Source organism: Engystomops pustulosus, chromosome 4 (assembly GCF_040894005.1).
Source record: "Engystomops pustulosus chromosome 4, aEngPut4.maternal, whole genome shotgun sequence".
Classification (NCBI taxonomy): Eukaryota; Metazoa; Chordata; class Amphibia; order Anura; family Leptodactylidae; genus Engystomops; species Engystomops pustulosus.
In genome coordinates this window covers 174505779-174529598 of record NC_092414.1, presented here as the reverse complement: position 1 = coordinate 174529598, position 23820 = coordinate 174505779, and the positions used below count along the sequence as shown (strand labels likewise).

At 42.3% G+C, this 23820-nt stretch overlaps 1 protein-coding gene across 1 annotated transcript in view; it reads left to right on the top strand.

The window, feature by feature from the left end:
• Positions 1-23410, top strand: part of IGF1R (insulin like growth factor 1 receptor) — a 110796-nt gene extending 87386 nt beyond the window's left edge. Inside the window, exons 11-21 of the mRNA XM_072148582.1 lie at positions 2392-2678; positions 3286-3422; positions 4133-4295; positions 5584-5689; positions 6674-6744; positions 10450-10679; positions 10765-10875; positions 15984-16143; positions 16390-16519; positions 16609-16743; positions 20022-23410. Coding sequence (XP_072004683.1) covers positions 2392-2678; positions 3286-3422; positions 4133-4295; positions 5584-5689; positions 6674-6744; positions 10450-10679; positions 10765-10875; positions 15984-16143; positions 16390-16519; positions 16609-16743; positions 20022-20388 — 1897 coding nt within the window. The 3' untranslated portion in view covers positions 20389-23410. The remainder of the gene's footprint in view (positions 1-2391; positions 2679-3285; positions 3423-4132; positions 4296-5583; positions 5690-6673; positions 6745-10449; positions 10680-10764; positions 10876-15983; positions 16144-16389; positions 16520-16608; positions 16744-20021) is intronic.
• The last annotated feature ends 410 nt before the right edge of the window (positions 23411-23820 follow it).

Here is a 23820-nt window from a genome sequence, read left to right as displayed (position 1 = left end):
TATGCTAATGAGGGGCTCTATTGGGTTTTTCCGGAGCCCCTCAGTGATGTCTTTTCACAGGCTGTTACAATAATCAGGAGGAGACGTGTTCTACTCATTGTAAACCGCCTGTCACACTGCACCACTGATGGGCTCTGAAAACACCCATCAGAGCCCCTGAAGCTAATTAGCTTACTTTGAAAAGTTTATTTTATAACTAAGGAGGCCACGGATAACAAATATAAGAAGTGTCCCTGTTTTATCATGATGGATTTTGATGGTAAGTTGCCTTTAAGCAGAGGCAATTTTAGTTTTGAAAGTGAGGATTTTTGTAATTAAAACTTTTTTTTTTAACCTGTGATGTAATTGGAGGGTTCTTCAACAATGGGGCAGATTTACTTACCCGGTCCATTCGCGATCCAGCGGCGCGTTCTCTGCGGTGGATTCGGTGTCCGGCCGGGATTCACTAAGGCAGTTCCTCCGATGTCCACCAGCGCTGAAGAGCATCGGAACGCACTGGAGTTCACCGAGCCATCCTGGATGAAGGTAGGTGCGTGTCGAGCGACCCCTTTTTTGTTTTGTTTTTTTTATTAATGCGGCGGTTTTTCCAAATCCGTGGGTTTTTTTTACGGCCACGCCCCCCGATTTCTGTCGCGTGCATGCCGGCGCCGATGCGCCACAATCCAATCGCGTGTGCCGAAATCCCGGGGCAATACAGGGAAAATTGGCGCAAAATGGAAAAATTCGGGTATCATGGCGCAAAAACGCGAATCGGGCCCTTAGTAAATGACCCTCAATGTGTTCTAACAATGCAGAGAGCCTCCAACACAAATCTATATAAAACATGAAGGCCTAAGACTGGCTTACAAATGTTTCACTGGAGGAAGGAGAAGCAAGATAGCGCTGTAGGAGGAATGTGAAGCGGGATTGTGTGTAATCCTACCTGACAAGTTCAGGCAGCTCAAAGAAAGAAAAATAGGTTGTCCAAAGGGGCCGGTTGAAAAACAATGGAAGGTCCTGATTTCTATTGTTCCAGAAGATAAAATCTTCTTCGGCAATAAAGTCTTTCTCAATAATTCATACACCATTATGTTGCCAAGTTTTTGTAGAAATTCATAGTTTATTAGAAATTTTGGATTAACTAGGATCGTCGACAACAAACTACCTCCGTGTAGTCGGATCTTTCAATCCTGTTCCCTTCTGTACATCTACTATTATGGACTAACCTGCCATGTCGCACTTTGGCAAGAAATAGGGAACATATTGAAGAGAGGATCCGACTGGAGGATTTCACTGAATAGATTGTGAATACTGGGAGCGTCTATGGCTATAAGACTCCACACCCCTATACGGTGGCCTTCATTGGCAGTCTCCGTAAGGAGAACTCTTACTTCCCGACCAGAATATGGATACACATAGAGCTGCAGATACCAAAATTAGGGCATTTTTTGATGAAGATTTATTGCAAAGTTTCTTACATTTTTATTTTATTTTCAATATATTGGATCAAAGCATTGGTAGCAAAAGTGTACATACCCATTAAAGGTGGAGTAAATTCACTGTATAAATTGGTCACGTTTACTGAATGCTTTAAACATGATACCTCGTTATGTTCAGATTTGACCCAGATTGACCCATGTAAATGGCAGCTGGTTGTACGGTGTTTGAAAGCAGCGAGTGAACCTTTCTAAAGTGCAGACAAAACTTAATTCATCACTCGACAAAGTCTCTGAGAATACTAGATCACATTTCCCGGACATGTTCTGGGAGGGGTCCCAGGTTATTCTGTCTATTTGAGGAGTGTGTAAAACATACACAGCCGTGGGATGAACGTGTGTGGCGCATGTCATGAATTCATCCTGCCTTGGCTTGCCTGCGGATTTAGAAGGCAACATTTCTATTAGAGTATAGGAAGTGACTACAAGTAGACAAGTCAGCCTCATGTGCCCTCATTTATCAGTTTGAGGAGCCTGCTGTGCCCTTAGCTGTGTGTGGACTTGCTCTGTTTCTCTTGAACATAAAGTAGTTGCCTCAAAACTATCCAATGTCTATTTTATAATCCAGCTCTCTTGCCCCAGCTAGTTTATTACCACTTGGTGATCAGTATAGCGGCAGTGATTGGTCGGCTCTTTATACATTTTCTTATACACAGAAGACCTCTCTATGCTTACAAATCTCTTCCATATATGTGAATAGGCTTACTTGTCTTATAAGTCATTGACTACAAACCTCATTCCTATGTATAAAGTTTTTGAAATTTCTTATTATAACATTCATTGACCTCCATAGATCTGCTAATAATTATTATTGTACTTTCTAATACCCCAAAACTCTGCGCTGCATAATTAACCATCAGTTCAGGAATCCATCATAATTGTACATATCCCAATTTTAATTTGTTCATCTTGCTAGGCCGGATCGCAGACGTCGTGACTTGTTCGCTGCTGGGAATGCATCATTGGCTGGATACAGCCGAAATGGCACCACACACGACCTCTCGAATACATCAGACTCTGAACCAAAGGAGATGGACTATCCATTCTTCGAGACAAAGGTGGACTTCAGATTCCAGAGAACGGTTATCTCAAACCTGATGCCCTTTACCCACTACCGTATAGACATCCACAGCTGTAACCACGAGGCAGATCGGCTGGGCTGCAGCGCTTCCAACTTTGTGTTTGCCAGAACCATGCCTGCAGGTCAGTTCTTTTCCCCCATCGGTCCTTTTAAAATGATATTTAGACTATTAATAGTTATGAAGTACTTGTTTTCTTTTAATGATATGTATTAGCACTCTTTTATGTCAGCAGTAGTGCTGTACTTGCTCCCATCTATCACAGCACAAGTGGCCTCATGGACTGAATTCTCCCCATTGTGTGTACTTACTGGTGTACTATGGAAAACCCACCAAAATGGAGATTTTTTTAAAGTGAACCTGTCAGCAAGTTTTCACCATTAAACTGAATGACATATTTTCACTTTTAGGCTGGACCAACCCTTTTTTGGTATAACAATCCATAGCTCAAATCTAGCCAAAATCACAAAATTGTAGCCAACGCCTTTCCAGAAGATTCCCTGGCGTGTTGTCTCTTCAGCAGAGTCGATGTGTAACTCTGCTCCCTCATCCCCCCTCCCTCATTCCTTAGGGAGGGGGGAATGAGGGAGCTAAGCTGTGTCACATTGTGCCTCAGCTGAAGAGCATACACGCCCAATGTGACTCTGAGTCTCCTGGACAGGTGATAGCAACTTTGTAACTTTTTTTAAAGTGAAATTAACTTTTATTGGCATTTATGCTTTGTTTTTCAGTTGGTGCCGATAACATACCTGGATCCGTCATCTCTGAGGAATCTGATGATAATGCAATTGTCCTGAAATGGCCAGAACCCCCTAATCCCAATGGGCTCATCTTGATGTACGAGATACATTACAAGCAGCAGGGAGAGGTGAGATGCATATAATTCTGCAGCAGACCTAGGATTGTCATTGGAGACCTCCCAGTCTGCGTTGAAGTCCTCTTTCTGCTAGACCCCGGTGCCATGTAGCATGTAATTCATGATTGAATGAGATTGTAATGGATTCTTATGCAATGACTAGCATGACCAACCAATTTTAGTTTAATCCGCATTGCAGTTTAACATATCACAGTTTTTCTTTAATGTTGCACAAACTGATTTGTGTGATCTATAGTCTGGAGGATCATATTGCAGTTGTGTCTTCAGCTTATATTATGTTATAAATGAAAGAAGAGGAGGGTGACAACGGAAACATATTTTTTCTATCTGAAGCTGCATGCACAAGCCCGGAGGAGAAGGGAAGGACTTTCGCTGCTCACCTCTCCCCCCTCCATAGTGAGATGAGCGGCCACTCTGTAAATCAGGACAGGTATAGGACCGGTCTTTTTTTTTTTTTTTTGCGGAGCATCCATCCATTTTGGACACAGTGTGGTGAGACACAATGTGCTGACTGCACGTTGTCTGTGCATAATGCACGTCTATGGCGGCCATGAGCTAGCTGCCATCTTTGCGGCCAGCTCACGGCCACCTCTCCCGGACATGTGCATGAGGCCTGAAAGTTTCGTCTACTAGTGTAAGTCTTATTTTTGCTAAATTTAATAACCAACGGTTAAGCTTTTGATTCTTCTTCTTCTTTACAGCCTCCAAGTACTGAATGTGTCTCTAGGCACGACTACTATAAGATGGGCGGCTGCAAACTTACTAGGCTAAACCCGGGCAACTACACAGCACAAGTACGAGCCATATCGCTTTCTGGAAATGGTTCCTGGACGGATATGGTGTCTTTCTTTGTGAAGGAGAGAGGTAAGTGGCATCTTTCTATAAAATCCTATACATCTTGACCGGTAAAGCAAGTCACAGACCGTCTGTGGCGTAGTCTTCACCACTTTAACATCTTTATCTGCCAAAAACAATACCTCCTCCACAAGCCCTGACACAACAAGCAATTATCTCTTCCCTTAAAAGCCGCAGCAATGGGCACCATGTAAGCATAGCCGGTTATAGGTCTATACCGCTGGGAACACACAGTAGGCTACACTTAGGTGTGGAAATGAATTGTGAACAGAAAAGCTTCACTCCTACTTTATTTGACTGAGCTGCTGCTTTGGATGAAAATCTGCACCATGTGAACCAGGCGTCGCTGTCATCTCTAGCCACATTTTAGTGACCTTTCAGAGAATTTTTAAGATTCTCCCCACCTATAGAACATAATTGGGTTATATTGGAGGCACAACAATGCCTCATTTATGTTACTCACCTCCCCATCCGGTCTCTTAAAATGGCTTGAGACATCTGTAGGACAGCTGACTTGTGCCTTAAAAATATACTTTTATTTCTGACTAACAATTTGTTAGGGAGGTGGGGCAGCTTGATGAAGCAGTCAAGCAACCCTACCTCCTGACTGCCCTTTGCTCTGCCCACTCCGCCTCCTGCTGGCATCTGGCACTCCCACCCTTGCCTCGCTGTTGTTACTCTCGGGCTGTTCGGAGATCTTGAGCACTACATGCAAAGTGCCAGTTGCCGGAAGGAGGTGGAGTGGGCCGAGTAAAAGACGGTTCAGGAGGCGGGATTGCCTGACTGCTTCAATGAGCTGCCCCTCCTCCTTGACTGTATCTTAGCCAGGAATAAAAGTATAAAACATACTTGCTGTACTCTATCTCCCGTGTTGCTCCAGCACTTCTGGGTTTCTACACTTTGTTTGTCCAGAAAGTAATGTGTCCTCATAGGACCCGCTTCAGCAGATGAGTGGCTTCCTCGGATCTAGGGACAACAAGAAATTGGCGTCCTGTGGTCTGAGGAGGCCACTCATTAGCGTAAGCCAGTGACATGATCCTTCTCAAACTTCCCACCGGCACATTACCGAAACCGAAGTACCAGAGCAAGAATTCTTTCTTTTTTTTGCCCCAGCCCTCTAGGGGTTATCCCAGTTTCCTGGAAACCCCCTTTAAGAGTTACTTGTAAATGACTTTTATTAAAGTCCTGAATGTCCATCTCCATACATCCCTTTCTCCAGCTAGGAATAATCTTGGCACTATATGACATGCATTCTGTTCTCCCCATTGTGACATTGTATTTTCTTCTTCTTGTGCAGTGATTGAACATGACAATCTCTTACACCTGGCTATAATTCTACCAGTCACCACAGTGTTTTTGCTTGTGACAATCTCTTTCATCGCCTGCTATGTTACCAAGAAGAGGTAAGACTGGATATGGATATGTACTCACAGAGATGACGTCACATAATTAGATGGTATGAGCTGGCCGCTTACATATAGAGATAAAAACCACATCTATCTCATTGTTTATAGTCATAAAATTGTCTCATTCTTTCCTTGCTCTTTGAAGTTGTTGTCCTTCTCCTGTTAAGGCCTGAGAGATTATTTTTCCTTTTTCGATATCCTGTGATTACGGCAGCAGAGTGTTGTATGTGGTTATCCTTGTTCTTTTGTTCTGTCAGAGAAGAGCTTGTATGTGTCTAAACCTGTCTGGATATTGCGTATGGCGATGCCGGGGTGTGCAAATATTGCATGTCTTACTGGGTCAGGATCAAAGTGCAAAAATAACCCGATGCCTACAAAGAAATACTAATAACTACATGAATTTATTTGGGGAAAATATCCCTGTTTTTTTCATTTGCAACTCTGGTATTATTGGTCTAAAGTAGGTAGAAAAACACTTTTTTCTCAAAGGAAATCTGCCATCAAAATAAAGCATGGTAAAAAAGGGACACTCCGGGCCCATGCACACGGCCGCATACACGTCCCCTATGGTTACAGCCGTGCGGCTCTATTCTCTATGGAGAGAGAAGGGGCGAGCAGTTTTCCAGCATGTCCAACATGTGCCCGTACGGGTAAGGCTCATGCTTGAGTTGAGGCATCTTGCTTGATTTTGATGGTAGATTTCCTTTAAATTTATGATAGATCATCACTCCTGCAGTTCTGCGGTCCCATACATTTTATCGATTGGCCCTCAATATGTGCTAACCTACATCTACAGATTAACTCAAAGTGGATAGATAAGCATAGGGATAATATTGAAGAATCAGACTACACCAAATTTGTTTGCAGTCTGTTGCCATGGAGACGCAGAAGTCTGAAATTATAAGCTTACTGCAAGCTTTCTTTTGCTTTGAGATGATAACTTTGTTTCTTGAACTAGTAACCCGTCTCATCTTTTTGTAGGAATAGTGAGCGACTGGGAAATGGAGTATTATACGCCTCAGTGAACCCTGAATACTTCAGTGCAGCAGAAAGTAAGTGGTATTACCCATGGATCAGTAATGGCATATTCTGCATGTTGGATAGTACGTTGTGTACAGTGTGCAGCTTGGCACATATAGATATGCATTGCCTCAGCTCCTTTGTTTTCCTTTAATGCCGGAGAGGAAATTCCAAAGTTTTGTTTTATTAACTGCATGTCCTAGCGCGAAACACCCTCCTCTCTTCACCTTGGAGATTAACCAACCCAAAAATATTTTCTGTTGTAGACAGGGAGAAGTTCCTACAGAATGTCATAGTTCATGACCTCATGCTTTTTATTTAATTTTTTTTTTCACCTAAAGTACTCTTGAATTGTTGTGTACGTATGCGATTCATCACATTACTGTGTGTGGAAGATCGTGCTTCTACAACACACCCCTAAGGATTCTGTCAAATTAAAACCACCTCGCCGGCTCAAGCATCTTATTTATATTCATCCCAATAGACCTTTTAGGTGGGGATCATCCACTACACAACCCAAGGACCAACACATATAGGGCCCAGATGCTTTTTAGTTCTATGGGGGGAAAAAAAGTAACCTCTCGCCACCCTTTGAAATTTTAATGAATTAGTTATGGGGGTCACTGACGGGATAATTGCATCAGTGTTTAACCCCATAATGTAAACAGTGACCAGAGACTGTAACGCTTTGCCTATAGTGTAGTGTTACTAGCAATACTGCACACCCCTCAAGGGCCACGTTTCCGCTTTTTGTACTACCTACCTACCCACCTACCCATCCACACTTGGGGAAATTACAGCAAGTATAACAGTTGTGCTGAATGCTGCCTCTGCTGACTTCTGGACTGGTTTTAGCAGTCATTTTGGTTTCTCACTGAAGCTAAACCTTGTTAGTTGGCTATTCCTGCAGTTTACATACAAACCCGGCCAAGTGTTTTCAGAAGGGACTGGCTTATCTGGCTTATGAAATCCAACTGTGGATCCTGGGCGTTACCAGAGCCTCTCCATGCTGTAGCTTTACAAGCTGTTACACTGTGCACGAGTTCTTCCCCCTCCCACGGTGTTATGTTAAATCAGGCAGAGGGAGTGCTGAGGGAGCAGGGGGGGGGGGGAGATGGTGAAACTGCCATTAAATTTACGTGCCCTCCCCTTATGATGTACCTAACCCCAACTCCTTGTGTTCCCATAATGTCTTGTATTACATACAAACAGGTCCTACTCACTGACAATGTCTTGTTACTTTGTACTCCAGAACACACACACTGCTTTCTCCTGTAGTATTGTCACTGTGTCTCTTACCAGAGGTACCAGATGCACCATCTGCAGAAAACTTCATGTGTATATTAATTATCCACAAAATCTATTCTAAAGATGTTTTTCTTCTCCTTATCCCATAATTACTTTCCACCTGGGTTTTGGTTTCGCAGAGCCTCAGGGAGCTTTAATCTGTTGAAGAATTTTCTCTCCTCCCTCTGTCATATCCCCTTAAATCTTCTGGGTTTGGAAGGGTCAGAATTGGCACTTTCTATCCTTCCGCCTCTTCCCAGAAAACTAATTTATTATTGCCACAACTTCCTTTGACTCCAGACCATCTTGTATTGTGAAACGCAGCAAATTTTACATCAGCTCACATTCTTAAAGTAGACCTGTCACATAAATATTTCATGTTTTTGCTCGCACAGCACCAGAAAATTGTGTCACCTTGTTTACTATCTAATCTCTCCATCTCTGATACATTTGAGGACGACTTTAGTGAAGAAGTTAAAGGAAATCAACAACTCTTAAAAACCTAGAAATACTCGCCTTCGCTCCTCTTCACGTCAATCCCGATGCTGTCCTCCACTAGTCTTGACACTCTGGGATCACCTAGAAAAGAAAGCTATAATTAACAGCCCGGAGCGCAGTGACGAGATGTCCGGTGCTCTGGGCTGCTAATTATTCACAAATCTACACCTCATAGGAGGGGGAGGTGCGGGTGCTTGCATAATTAGCGACCCGGAGGGCCGGACATGTTGAAGAAATCAGAAGTGGTAACTATTGTGCCATTATGAAAGGGAACCTGTCATTTAATGTATTGTCTGGCTTCCTAATTTCTAGTGGCCAGATCACATTGATCATCTTCTATGTTTTGCAAAATTCATCAGAATGAGTCATGTCAGTCAGACCTTAAACCTAACTCCTTTATTCTGCCCTTGACTTGGGTTAATTTTTCTTGGCCTAAGGGATATCTGTAAAGCTAGGAGGTTTCCATGACTTCTCTTGTGACTCCTGGAAATCTTACCGTCATAATCCATCATGATAACCGAGGGGCATTAACTTGTAGATCCAGGCACCGCGACTGTGGTAATTTTCTTCTATTTGTTACCCATGGCTCCCTTCCTTCTGAAATCAACATTTTAAAATGTTACAATGTTACTAATGATCAAGACAGGCTCTTCACATGATTTTATACTGTGCAGGAGAAATTCACACTTCCACTTTGTGTAAGGTTACATTGGGTATATGGAGGGAGGAGTTCTTGAGGGAGAAAGGGGGGTAAAGAGACAGTGTAACAACCTTTGACGCTACAGCACAGAGGGGCTCTGGTAACACCCTCTAGAGCCTCTCTGGCTCATTAGCATCATTTTAAAAGTTTATTTTTAGAAGAAAGGCGGTCATGGATAACAAATATAAGAATATTTTTACAGTCACTGTATCTTGGTCTGTGCCCCTGATTGAAAATGCCTGGTTTTGATGGCAGATTCCCCTTAAAGAGGACCTGTCACCAGATTTTGTCCACCCTGACTAACAATGCCTTCTGATAAAGGGTTACAAGTCCTCACCATCACCTAAAATTAGCTGCCAGTGAGTCTCTGTACCTTAATTACAGATGTTTTTCTGATTAGCTTTTGTGACTCATGTCTGGTGTTTGTGACTCTTCTCTCTCTTTTAGGCTGGCAGTGAACCACGCCCCATTATTGTGACTGACAGCTCTGGGTCTCTTTAAATCACTGCCCTGCCTCCTTGTACTTTGGGACCTTCTGTATTATTCAACTACAGACATATAAAGCTCTATGTACAGTTGAGAAATATTGTGTCAATATTTTACACAATGCCTTGTGTTACATTCATGACATGTGACCGGTGACCTCATCGGAGGTCCTTTAGCCTTCTAAGAATAGCAAACTGTACACCATGTATGTGATTACATGAAAGTGGAGAGCAGTAGAAGTGTATGGAGGCTGCTGTGACTTTATGTGGTCAGATACATGCATGTATTGTTAAGAGGATAAAGGACTGGAGATAATGTCATTCTGGTCCCATGACATGAACTGTCATGGGAGATGGGAGGGGCCAGCTGAGCAGGAAACGCCCCCCTCTGATGCCAGGTAATATAAGATAAAAGGTGATTTATGTGGATGTAAGCGAATCAATATTTAGCTAAAAGAAGGAGGTCAGTTAGTTAATAGTGCTCTATAGGGACCGGTCACTGGCTGTAAATGTGCAAATGTGGTGACCGGTTCCCTTTAAGGTTCATGCAGAATCTTCTAAAACAACATCCTTGGGATCCGACATGAAGGAATGCTCAATACTCCATAGCAGTGTAGAAATGTATTTCATTATTGGTGTGTGGTTTGTGTGTGTTGCCTCGTGTAAATGTAAAGGTCTTCTGGATTATTCATGTGGATAATAATTCTAATTGAATCAAATATGTATGATAACACGTCATCAATTGACACCCGATTCCTTCATTGCAGTGTATGTGCCCGATGAGTGGGAGGTGCCACGTGAGAAAATCACAATGAACCGCGAGTTGGGACAGGGATCGTTCGGAATGGTGTATGAAGGGATTGCTAAAGGAGTGGTAAAGGATGAATCAGAAACCAGGGTGGCGATAAAGACTGTGAATGAGGCGGCCAGCATGAGGGAAAGGATTGAGTTCTTAAACGAGGCTTCGGTGATGAAGGAATTCAATTGTCACCATGTGGTAAGTCTGGTGACATCTAAAGATATTTGACCTATTTGCCCTAACCAAGTAGTCATACCTTACTGTACACGTTTTTATGTTTTAGGTGCGTTTGTTAGGTGTTGTTTCTCAAGGTCAACCAACCCTCGTCATCATGGAACTAATGACCCGAGGGGATCTTAAAAGCCATTTGAGATCTTTACGGCCAGACACAGAAGTAAGTAGAAACTGTTCTAACAGTCGTAGGCTACATTCACACACTTGTTTGGGGGACCTTTATACGGCTGATATATGTCCCCCATACACTTCTATGGGCTAACCGCACCATATGGTAGCGGTACGGTGCGGCACTGTACCGCTCCGTAGCCCATAGAAAGATAGGACATAGGTGATACGGTGCCGTGCGCTGTATATTCCTATGGAGAGGGACGGGGGTGAGCTGCGCTCATTCCCTGCTCCTCTCCACAGCGCCGCTGTATGCCCATCGTACTACGGTACGGCGGGCATACATCGTGTGCATGTAGCCGTACACTGATGTTATTCATATAGTTTTTTACTGCTGCATACAAGGACATCTGTTTTGTTTGTAAGCTCCACATATCTTCCATGATAAAGGAGAGTATGTTACTGTCCTATTTTAAAGCAGGGAAAGGATACCATATTAATATTCTATTAGTGGGGGTCCAACACCCAGGGCCCCCACAGATGAGCAATTCTCAGAAATTGATGAGCATAGACTAGAACAGGAAGCAGACAGCTCCATTATCAGTGCGGTGGCTAAACCAGGTCACTACAACTGAACTCAAATTTTTAAATTGGATCACATGCGGTTTGCAGTAACTTGGTCTGACCACTACTTAGAGAATGGAGCTGTCTGCTTTCTGTTTATCTCTCTAAGCTATTGTGCAATAGCAGGATCTCTATATCCTCTATATCCTGCATGTGGTGTTCTGGCATATACATCACAATATATTAAGAGACATACAAGGTGCAGGGGACATGCATATGTGTCCCATTAGAGCTCTGTACTTTTATTATGCGCCAAGGCCTAAACATGGCGTTGTGCTCCAGGTCTGGATACTGCCAGGTCAAACCCATTTTCGTGTCCAGTATATTCTACGCTTCCTGTGGAATCTTTCCTAATGTATTGAAAGCTTGTGCCGGGGTCGTAGGCATGTTACATCTGGAACACAGCTATTTTCAGACATACAGAGATGCAGGTGGATGTAGACCAGTGATACAATACAATGCGGAGCGGGGGCTTCTGTGGAATTTTGAGAAGCAAAATAAACTCAGGAGTAATTTAGCCTCTTCTTCCCCATCTCTGTTATTGAGGAATATAAATTGACTGCCCGACAGCAATAACATTATTTCCTTTATATTGATTTGAGCACTAAACATAGTTCCATGGGTATCCGCTGTGACCGAAAAGATCTTATCAGAGCCAAGTGGTGGGAATCCTGTATACGGGGTGTCTGTGGATGGACCCTGCCTCTCCAATAGAGAATAAGTGAAATGTGGTATTGGTCTTAAATGTTTAGCAGGTAAAGGCAGTGTAAGTAGCCTTTGTTTTCATCTCTGTTGGTGAATGGCCGAGATTGTGCAGGAGGGAATCAAATTATTTCATTAACACCATTTACAAACGGCGAATACGGAGAATATAACCGTCCAATTCATTATCTGTAATAATAATCTTTTTTTTTCTTCTTTTCCTTGAATTAACTTTTGTTTTTTTTTTTGACTGGTGGATGTTTTCTACAATATGAGCGAATACCCTACATGGGTATGTGTAGTTAGTAATGTGACCGAGTTCTTAGTACAGGCGGTCCCCTACTTAAGAACACCCCACTTAAAGACGACCCCTAGTTACAAACGGACATCTGGATGTTGGAAATTTACTGTACTTTAGCCTAAGGCTACAATAATTGGCTATAACAGTTATCAGAGGTAGCACAGAAACACAGCTGTTCGTGGTGCACAGTTTGCCCCTTAAGGAGCTACTCACTGTATAAGACCGGTCCACACAGTCTTTGAAAAAGACCACAAAAATAGAGAAAATAATTTCACTATGACCGGAGCTCCCAATGCTATTCTTCTTATTACAGGCGGTCCCCTACTTAAGGACACCCGACTTACAGACAACCCATAGTTACAGACAGACCCCTCTGACTTCTGGGGAAGCTTTCTGAATGCTTTGCTATAGTCCCATTCTGCAATAATCAGCTGTAAGGTGTCTGTAATGAAGCTTTATTGATAATCCTTGGTCCCATTGGAGCAAAAAATGTTTAAACTCCAATTGTCACTGGGCCCAAAAACTTTTTTGTCTGGATCTACAATTATAAAGTATACAGTTTCGACTTACATACAAATTCAACTTAAGAACAAACCTCCAGACCCTATCTTGTACGTAACCCAGGGACTACCTGTAGTTATTCCATCTTTAACCACCGATGAAAGGCACCAATCCTCAGTTTCTCCTGCTGAAAGTATATCACCATTCAGACTAGCACCATCGCACTCTCATCATCCTCCTTTAATTATATTGTAACTGGAAGAAAATATACAGGCAGATGGTGTGGTACGTTCCAACAAAGTTAACATTTATTTAGGTTCATCATACTCACAAGAGTCCATTAAAAATGCGCATATCACAAGTTCCAATAACGGGATGCTAGCTTTCCTATCTGCCCGGGCAGAGAGACAGGGGGGTAGGCAGACCCCACGCGTATCCTCACCTATTCGGTGACATCCTCAGGGATAAGTGTAGAATGTAAGAAGATGTCACAGGGCCTGGATCTATGAGTAAGTGTCCCTGGTTTATCATTCGTGAACAAGAAATGCACCTGATTGCCACGTTTACTTGGCCTGGCAAGTTGCCGGATTTATCAACAATGAAGCATTTATGGGATCACAACAGTGTCTACCCCTCTACAAGCCCAATGGAGTCTGTATACATCCACAACTAACCATAGCTCATCTTGTTCTCAGACTTAATGGTGCCCCTAGGGAGGTACTATAACCTCTTTAATTTCCAATGACTTTCTTGGTGCATTTTCTTTTTCTGTCAGACTGTATATTTGGCCCCTATTGCTTCACCCCAAGCCATAGACTTGCTAAATATAAGCATTTGGGCCCCCTCAGGTCTCCTTGTTGCTTCCTGCAACCTGTAAGTATACATTACCCCTCCAGTCTTGGCTAATCCCCCAGCTCATTCTCCTCATTCCTTTGTCACCCATTCCCAGACAATAAATCACCCAGGTGCCAGGTACCATTAGGAGAAGGTTACAGGGCCACATTAACTAAACTAAGGCTCCATATCTGCATTCCAGTGTCCGAAAGAGCACCTAACAAATTCCTAGAAGTGTAATAAGATTGTGACCCTGCCTTCACCAGGGCTCGAGATTCCTATACTATACGTTTAGAGAGCGAGCAGGCTGCTATAGGGCAGCGCTGTGTGAACAAGGGCATGTTAATGATTCTTTTACTACCTGCACTCAGGTCTTTATGTTTCGTCACACTTGTGTGGTTATTACCGTATGCATAGAAGGGATTTTTGCAAAAACGTGCTTTTTTTTTTTCTTTCTTCTCCTCTTATTGATACTAATGGAGGAGGGGCATGGGCTTTCTTCAAGGACAATAGGACAACTATGCAGTGTTTGATTTTTACTGTTGACTAATGGCCAAAGCCACCCACTGAGATGATAGGATATCTCCTTCACGAGCTGGGTCTTGTAGAAGAGCTGCACTTTGTTACTCTTTTGTATTACATATGTAGGAGGTTATATGGATCAAGGTGGTCTTATCATATCCTTTTGTTCAGCATTTCTTCTGGCACCGATCACAGTAATTAAGCTGTAAGGTTCTGCGGTCGAACCCAACTCCACCACTTAACAGTGCTGCATATGGGCACTGCCATCTTAAAAGGAAATCTACCGCCAGGATCAAAGATTGTAAACCAAGCACACTTACATGCAGCTGTGTGCCACCTCTGCTAGAATCACTCTTCTTTTAGCTTCTTATGCTCTTGTTTGTTTGTTTTTGGGGTTTTTTGGGGTTTTTTTTTTACAAAAAAAAAATCTTTAAAAATTATGCAAGTCAGGGGCTCCGGGCACCATAGCTGTTAACATGGAGCCCCTCAGACTTATTTGCAGAATTTTTACAGAATTTTTTTTTGTAAAATCCAGGGCATAAGGAATTAAAAGAAGAGCGTATCCTTCCAGAGGAGGTACACACAAGCATGTAAGTGTGCTTGGTTTACAATACTTGACCCTGGTGTGGTAGATTTCTTTCAATGGCCTAACACTCAGAGCGATGGCCAGGAAGGCTAGAAGTCTCCTGTAGCTGTCATTTGGCATCCTGTAATATAGTCTGTCGTATATGTACAACATACTGCAATGTATTAGTATTGCAGTATAGTGTATAAGTCATCAGACCCCCTAAGGTTTAAGTACCCTAGGAGGACTGAAATCATAGTTAGATTAAAAAAAAGGGGGGGGGGGGGTTTAAAACTTTTTTTTTTTATTATTCTTACAATTATTATCCCCTCTTTCCTTAGAACACATATAAAAATAAGCAAAAGCAGAAACTTGTTAGGTGTTACAGCCTCCCAAAACATCCGAACTATGAAAATTATAAAAACAATTATTTCCGTTATGACCATTTGATTTTCAGAATTGTACAGCCTGATGTTAAAGATCAGTAAATTACTAGTATCCAGAGAGCTTGCCCAGAGGTCACGGGGGACAAAGGGGTCCATTTGTAACTAGGGATTGTATGTTTGGTGTCCTTTAAAGGGGTTGGCCACTTTACCTCTTGTTTTTGTAAAGTGTGGGGGGGCAGAATATTAGGAAATTTACCAATATATATCTATTAATAGTTCTGTTCTCCTTTTCTGATATGTAAAGTGTTTCATGTACATGTATGCACGTATATTCAGATACATCTGTTTGAGGAATAAGGTGACGATGGGACTTTAAGACTGAGGAGAAGTTGCGATATATTAAGCAGATCTGTTGAGCTTAGCTTCCAGCATACTGTGTTACCACAGTGATCCATGCTACAGTCAGACAGGAGAGAACATTATGTGCCGTGACTTTTACCTTGAAAAATATTCATGTGGATTTATGTGCTCTCCTCCATCTCTAATGCGTCATACTTTATCACCATCAGGTGTAAAGTAATGTACATGCCTGGAAGGGCTGGGATATCTAGTGATCTGTAAGATTATATAACTGGGTGCATAGGAGTTATATTAGATGGACACTTTTATTATCACACCACATGCATAGACGTGTACACCTGACCATCCCTTCTATTCCATTACAGAGTAACCCCGGGCAGCCGCCTCCTTCCTTGAAGAAGATGATCCAGATGGCAGGGGAGATTGCAGATGGGATGGCATATCTCAATGCTAATAAATTTGTTCACAGAGACCTTGCGGCCAGAAACTGCATGGTGTCTGAAGAGTTTACTGTCAAAATCGGAGGTAAATTTGTATAGTATATATTATTTAGATATTTTATATTCCCATGTTCAACCAGTTTCCCCCCCATGTACTGCACTTCTTGTCATCCTCCATTGTTTGGGTAATGACAAAATGGACATGTGTCGGAGTGAGTTATCCCTTGAAATATTCTCTGGTCTGGGACTAAAATGTGATCTCTTTATTTCAACACGTAAGAAGCATTGGATGTATTCATTCCTTCCAATATTCTTCTCGTTTTCTCATTAGACTTCGGAATGACCCGAGACATTTACGAGACAGATTATTATCGAAAGGGAGGAAAGGGTCTCCTCCCGGTGCGCTGGATGTCCCCAGAATCTCTGAAGGATGGGGTCTTCACCACTCACTCTGATGTCTGGTAAGTAGAAGTAGGTGCATTTCTGGTAACTTGGGAAGAAGATGAAAGTTTTGTAACCTTTCTGCATTGTTCCTCTCTCATCTCTGTAGGTCATTTGGTGTAGTGTTATGGGAGATCGCTACACTGGCTGAGCAGCCATACCACGGCATGTCCAATGAACAGGTTCTCCGATTCGTCATGGAAGGAGGTCTCCTGGAGAAGCCTGATAACTGCCCGGATATGCTGTATGTCCCCCTCTCTTTATATAACTTGTGTAACATAAGATGGCTTTGGCGTTGTGTCTTTTATTTGCCTGTCTATACTACTTTCTATATTTACGGCTAGCTAAAAGACTTGGGGGTGGGGGGGGGGGGATGAAAAATGTCAAAACTTGGCTAACATGCTGCAATCTGCTCTCTGCAGACTTTGGGGGAGATTTATCAGAAGTGTCTGAGAGCAGAACTGTTCTAGTTGCCCATATCAACCAATCAGAGCTCAGCTTTCATTTTTCCACAGCTGTTAATAAAATTAAAGCTGAGCTCTGATTGGTTGCAATGGGTAACTAGAATTGTTTTCCTCAGACACTTCTGATAAATCCCCCCCCCCCCCCTTCATATTCATGTAATGTAACTAAAATGTGCGGTGCAAAACGCTACGGAGGTTTTCAAGTAAACAGACTGCTGAATTTCCCTGATGGAAATTCCCAGAATATCCGTCACCTGTGGCCGGGATTAAGGGATTTCCCCAAGTTATGCAAATAAAACTTGTTATTGTGCACTTTTTAGGTAGGCCATTGCATTTCTATATGGATGTCGGGGCAATGTGTGACACCTACAGTTTCCTCCACATAATACATATGTGTCGTGTTTACTTGTTGTTTGGTTTTATGGTGTAATATTGGCAGGTTTTTTCCTTGTACGTTCCCCGGTTTCTGCTCCAATCCATAGAGTGATGTCCTGATAAAATAGCTATCGGCCTGTTGTTTCCCTGTGCGTCCTCCCTTCTCCTGACAGGGCACTTTCTTTCTGTATGAGCTCCAGTCATCGCTCACTATCAGACGCTGTGTGAGCCGCCTGCAAAACATGTTTATTTGTTTTTCAGTTCTCTGCAATTGAAAGATGAGTATCATGGGACGTTTGTAAGGGGGCCAGAGACGGGGGAGGCCTTTTGGGGATTCTCTTACCAGCAAGCTACACTTTATTCTGTGGCAGGGGACGTCATTTATTTCTTTATCTGGAGACTTCTTTATAATTCAAAGATTTATTGGCTATAATTTTGTCATTACTAAGTTGACTTTGACCCTTTGTTTAAGTACATGACCCTTTGACAGGTGCCGCAAGGCAGATATGTTGACGTTGCCGCCATAGACTACATCAACCGGTCACAATCCTGCTCTGCACTGAGAAGAGAAGGAAACGTATCCATTCGTGGGTGGTTTTCGTATTCCCTATGATTCGGCTAAATTCCTAGGCCATGTATTGAATTTTTCATTATTTTTTTTTTTTTTTTTTTGGAAGCAGCATTCTGCAGAACTACTCTGGTTTTGGGCCATAGAACCATGGATGCCATTGTGCACCAGTCTGAATGAGTAGGCCATGTTCACACAACAATTATGGTGCATAGTCTGTGCTGTTTGCATGCTACGCCTGTGAATCTGGACTGATATCGTTTTAATTTTATGCATCCACTTATTTCCAGTTCATAAAGTAAGCACTGAATAATAAAGGGGCTAATTCTCTTATGGGTTCACTGCATTGCAAATCCACAGCCAAAATCCAGGAGCCATGTCCAGATTTGTGCAGGGGTAAATGCACAAGATTTCCCTATGAACAGAAATTAGGGAGGTGCAGTTTCCTTATAAGCTGGCAGTGGGTCCCCTGGTGGACCATGTTCTTGTGTGGTTGCAGATATGGCATGGTCTGTCCTTGCTGGTAAGAATACTGTAGAGCAGTATAATAACTATTATTATGGGTGATGGTGTATTTATGGAGCATGTGTGCGGTCGCTGTTCATCTTCTCTCCCGTGTGTAAAGCTTTTTTTTTCCTGTTGTGCTTCATTGTAAACATATTAGCTGGAAAGCTATCCATCCTCCAAATGGGGGTTTCTGGTTTGCTCATAAGCACATGATTCCCCTTCCCTTCGCTGCTCCTCCTTGAGATTCAGTAAACAAGGTATTAAATCCACACGGGAGGGGAAGAGGGGGATTAAAAAGCATTCCATTTATGGCAAGAGCTGGAAGCATGGTCAGTCCGGAATGGCTCAGCGAGCGTCAAGTGACAGAGCTGTGTGTGCACGTCACACGTCTGGCTTCTCTACTCAAGCTTGAGTCCCCAGTATGGACCCCACGTGAAGGGGCCGGAAGGGTACAGGAGAGAAACTAATACAGGAAAAGGCACCCTTGAAGGGGAAAGACTAAATGTGTAGCTTCAGGACTTTCATGTGCAGGAATACTATAAAAGCCGGTTTCAGCATCATAAAATGTGCTACAAATTTTTTTTTTGACCCCTGACTTCAGTGTTCAGAATATTGCATCAAAATCTGTGAATCCAGTATGCTCTATTTAAAAACTCAACATGGCTTTAGTTTAGTTTCTTAAAAGACACCTGTCAGAATGATATGGGACACTAAACCCACCCGCAGGTCGTCTGGACCAGTGGTTCAATGTCCCAATTCATTCGCCTTGTATTCTTTCCCTCTTTACTGGTGTAGTACAAGGCTGTGGAGATGGGTCTGATTTCACACATCTGACCATAAGTATAACAGGGCAATTTGGGACACTTATCCTTGAGGGCCTGTAGTTAAGTGTCCTAAATTAACATGACGTGTTCAGGATTTCTTTTAAAGGAAATCTACCATCAAAATCCACCATTATAAACTTGGGACACCTACTCATAGATCCAGGCACCGTGACTGTGATAATCTTATATTTATTATCCATGGCCTCCTTCCGTCTAAAATCAACTTTTAAAATTAATCTAATGATAATGGGGGGTGCGTTACGGAAGCCCCTCGGTGCTGCAACTGCACAGGTTGTTAGTGTGCCAGGAGGGGAAGGATGATGCAGTGTAATAGCCTATGAAGCTGTAGCTGTAACTCCCCCAGAGCCCTTCTGGCTAATTGGCATAATTAAAAATAAATATTTTAGTAGGAAAGAGGCTGTGCCTAACAAATAAAAGAAGATCACCAAAGTCGCAGTGCCTGGACCTCTGAGAAAGTGCTCCTGCTTTATCCATGCTTAATTTATTTTTCAGTTCCAACTTTGATGCTTTTGCTAACTTTGATACTGGGACTTGGACATTGCAATAACTTGCTAGGTTCAGATGACAAGTGCCCAGGACATTTAATCCAGGGTAACGCTTCAATCAAGCTTAGTCAGTGGGGAACATTTTCTGCATGTTGTTAAAACATACCATTTTTGGTAATAAAGGGGTTAATTTACAGGAACGTATATATTGTGCACACATTGGCTGTTCCCTCTGATCCCTAACCTGTGTGTTCTTTATTGTATTCCCTTTCTTCCAGGTTTGAGTTGATGCGCATGTGCTGGCAGTACAATCCGAAAATGAGGCCCTCATTCCTGGAAATCATCAGCAGCATCAAGGATGAGCTGGATCCAGCTTTCAGGGAGGTGTCCTTCTTTTATAGTGAGGAAAACAAGCCCCCGGATACAGAGGAGCTGGACCTGGAGGCAGAGAATATGGAGAGCATTCCATTGGATCCATCATGTACCTTGCAGACATCTGAGCATCTGGTGGGACACAAGGCTGAGAACGGCCCAGGTGTAGTTGTCTTGAGGGCGAGCTTTGATGAGAGGCAACCATACGCACACATGAATGGGGGGCGCAAGAATGAAAGGGCGCTACCTCTCCCGCAGTCCTCGGCCTGCTGATCCAGGCTTGAGGTCTGACGAACACTTGTAGAAGCATAGCCCTTTGTGTGCATCTAAGACTGAACACGTGGGAGGCTCCCTCCGTATCCGTGCAAACACTAATCCACTTTCTCTTCTGGTTGGGCTTCAGCTGCCTACCGGGTTGGCACTGGTGTACGTGGAGGACATGCTACGTCAGGCCAGTGCCCCGCTAACTGTGCGTCACAGTAAGCCCTGTACATGCTCTCACACAACAAGGATGAAAGCACTTCTTTCCCTTTATGTTTTGGGCCAGAACAAAGCAAACAAACTACTTTTTACCTTTTTGGTCCATTCTGAGATAGACTCGTAAAGTTACATCATAATGTAACTGAGAAATTTATTTAATTCTGACAGTCTTTGCCAAATAGATTTTGACTTTTTTTTTTTTTCTTTCTATTCTTTTTGTTTTTTTTGTTACAGCATGGTTACTGCGGTTGTATGAAGTCCCTTTTCATATCACAGACCCATGCACACTTTTGTCTAAGGGGGAACTTGCTATCTAAATTAAGCAGTTTTTTTTTCATTTTTTATTTTTTTTGTGTGTGTGATGAGGTGGGAAGTGGAATAACCCTGTAAATATATACATATATGTAATGTCATTACATTCTGGAGAAAACTGGCAAAATATCACATGTCACCGGGAAATATAAGCAGGGGTTTACAGTAAAGTGTAAAACGGGTTAGATCGAAGTTTGTGAACCCAAGAAAATAGACTTGATGGGAATTGTGTGGTCCTGTATGTGTTCAAAATGTTCTAGAAGGTGAGACTTTGCTGTAAACCCCCGGCCATCTCCACATCTCTAAACTTAATTTTTTTTTGCACCTCATAAGTATTTACAATTTTTGGGGGGCGGACTGGGAGTGGGTGGTTATTTTCTTTCATGCGACGACTTTATAGAAGGTCCTTACAGTTCAATGTGAGGTCATAGCGTCATTTACATACACATTTTGTGTCCCTTTTTATAACTTTTTTATGGTTCAGATATTCATCTATGTCTGTACAGAAAAAGGCTGCTATTTTTTCTTTATCTTTTGTGTATTTAATCTATGATAGAAAAAACAACAAAAAAATCTTAAAAAAAAAAAAAAATTGCACCTTCAGGTCTCTTCCATCTCCATGTTCCTATCAAGCCGCTTCTCTCTTCACAGGGCACACACACTCTCACTTTTACAAACTTTGCTCGAAACTTCCATTTACTGGGATGGGAGATATTTTTTGATTGCATTATTTTGCGCCACTTCAACACATAACGCCCCGACTCGTCACATTGCCACCTCCCACCAATGAACTCGTAGTAGTATTACCCGTTTGTTTGTTTAATGCCTTTTGTGTGTATGTTTTTTTTGTTTTTTGTTTTTTAAGCTGTTTTCCTACAGGTGTTAAACTAAGTGTCTAAGGAAGGGTGGAGGGGCAGAGAAAAGTGTCTTATGATACAGTGTATAATTTTCATCCTATTATCTCCCCACGCAGCGACCTTTTTGTCGTAATGCAGTGCGTCAAAAAAAAAAAAAATCTCAGGTTAAACCCAAAAAAAAAAAAATTTACTAATTGATACGGTTTCATCTTTACTAAATTCTGTGTTTGTTCCCTGTACTTCCAGCCGTTGTCAGAGCCAGGACATTTTTTCTGGCTTGGTGGCTACAGGGCAGCTCACGTATTTCCAGATCTGTCATCTGTGCGTGTCTTTGTGTGGATTGTTAGATGCAGCCCCGTGCTTTTTAAGTTTTTTAATCTGTATAATGGGAGATTCTTTATTGAAAAAACTCCTCCGTTCCAAGAGCAAAGCTGTATCTGACACACAGACCAAATCCTTTGAAAATCAATTGATTCCGTGGAGCCGGTCACTGGCTTTATGCGCAGTAAGCCTTAGTGGTATCTACTCACCCGATATAAAACCCAAGCAATGCGTTTTATATTATAATTTTTATACAGGGGGTCCCCTACTTACAGACAACCCTTAGATAAGAACCCTTTGCCCACTGTGACCTCTGGTAAAGCCCTCTGGATGCTTTACTATAGTCGCAGGCAGCAATGATCAGCCCCAAAGTGTCTTTAATGAAGTTCTATTCATAATCCTTGGTCCAATTACAGCAAAAAAATTTGAAACTACAATTGTCACAAAAAAAATTTGGCTGGATCTACAATTATAGTTTAAACTTAAGAACAAACCTATGGACCTATGGATCTATGTACACACATCATTGCTCTTAATTTTTGATATCTTGTACACAGTACCCAAAATCTTATATTTTTGGCTGCATCGCTCTGTGATACTGCCCTATTACGAAGCAGGCCAGTAGTGTAAGTGCCTCACAGAGATATTATACTGTCCAGTCTATTATTCTGCTTTTAAAGGGGAAAACAAATGATACCTTTTTTCCTTTTTAGTTCCAAGTAATGTAAAGGCTCCTGCTCAAGCCACGGAATACAATGTGTAATGTTATTTTATCAAGTGGGCTTATGGGAAGCGGAGGACAGTGCGCTGTGTAATTCCTCCACTGCATATACTGTATATAGTGAGATATAGCCGCTATAGTGGTAGAATATCTATATTCATTTGCATTGCTGCTTACTGCTCTTTAAGACTAGACCGTAGTCCACGTTCAGACCAAAATGGCAAACTATTACAGACCACATGATATAGGGTGCAACAAATGTGCTGTTTCCATAGAAGTTAATATGGTAGCAGGCCGTTTAAAAGGTCTACTGCTAGCGGTGCACTTAAAGGGCTAATTTAATTGGATAACATGAGGGGTCTGACTGCTGCACCCCTATTGATATACAGGGAGAAGGGGATACAGGGTCCTCTTTGGTTCAGGAGATGTAACATTTGATTTACTTACTTCGGGCCTTGTGTGCTCTCCAGTTTTATGGAGGGAACTAGTCCAGGACACATTATCTGCTTCTTCTCTGGTCTCCTCTTGACTTTGCGCAATAACATTTTTAAAGGACATTTACCTTTAAATTACTTCCAAATTTAAAATTAAAGGCCATCTACCACCAGGATAAGACTGTATGCAAATGAGCTTGAAGGGATCCAAGCTCCATAAACACCTATGGAGCCTGGAGCCCCTCAGGCTCATTTGCATACAATTCTTCATCCTGGTGGTAGATGGCCTTTAATTTAAAATTTGGAAGTACCATGGCTAAAGTATAAGGTTATGTGATTTTTACAGCAGAAAAAAGTTAGGGGATTGAGTAATTCATCCTATAGGTAACAGCATGGGTTATGTCTAATGTATGTCTACATAAACCGTTCATAGAACACTCAGTGGGAAATGTTACAATTATTGTGACTTTGTTCTGTGACTGTCAATATCTTGCTGACAGGCACAAGAGTTCCCTATTACTATACTATAATCATATGGCTGTTGGCCAATGGCAGGAGGTATCTCCCTAATACTTTAGCT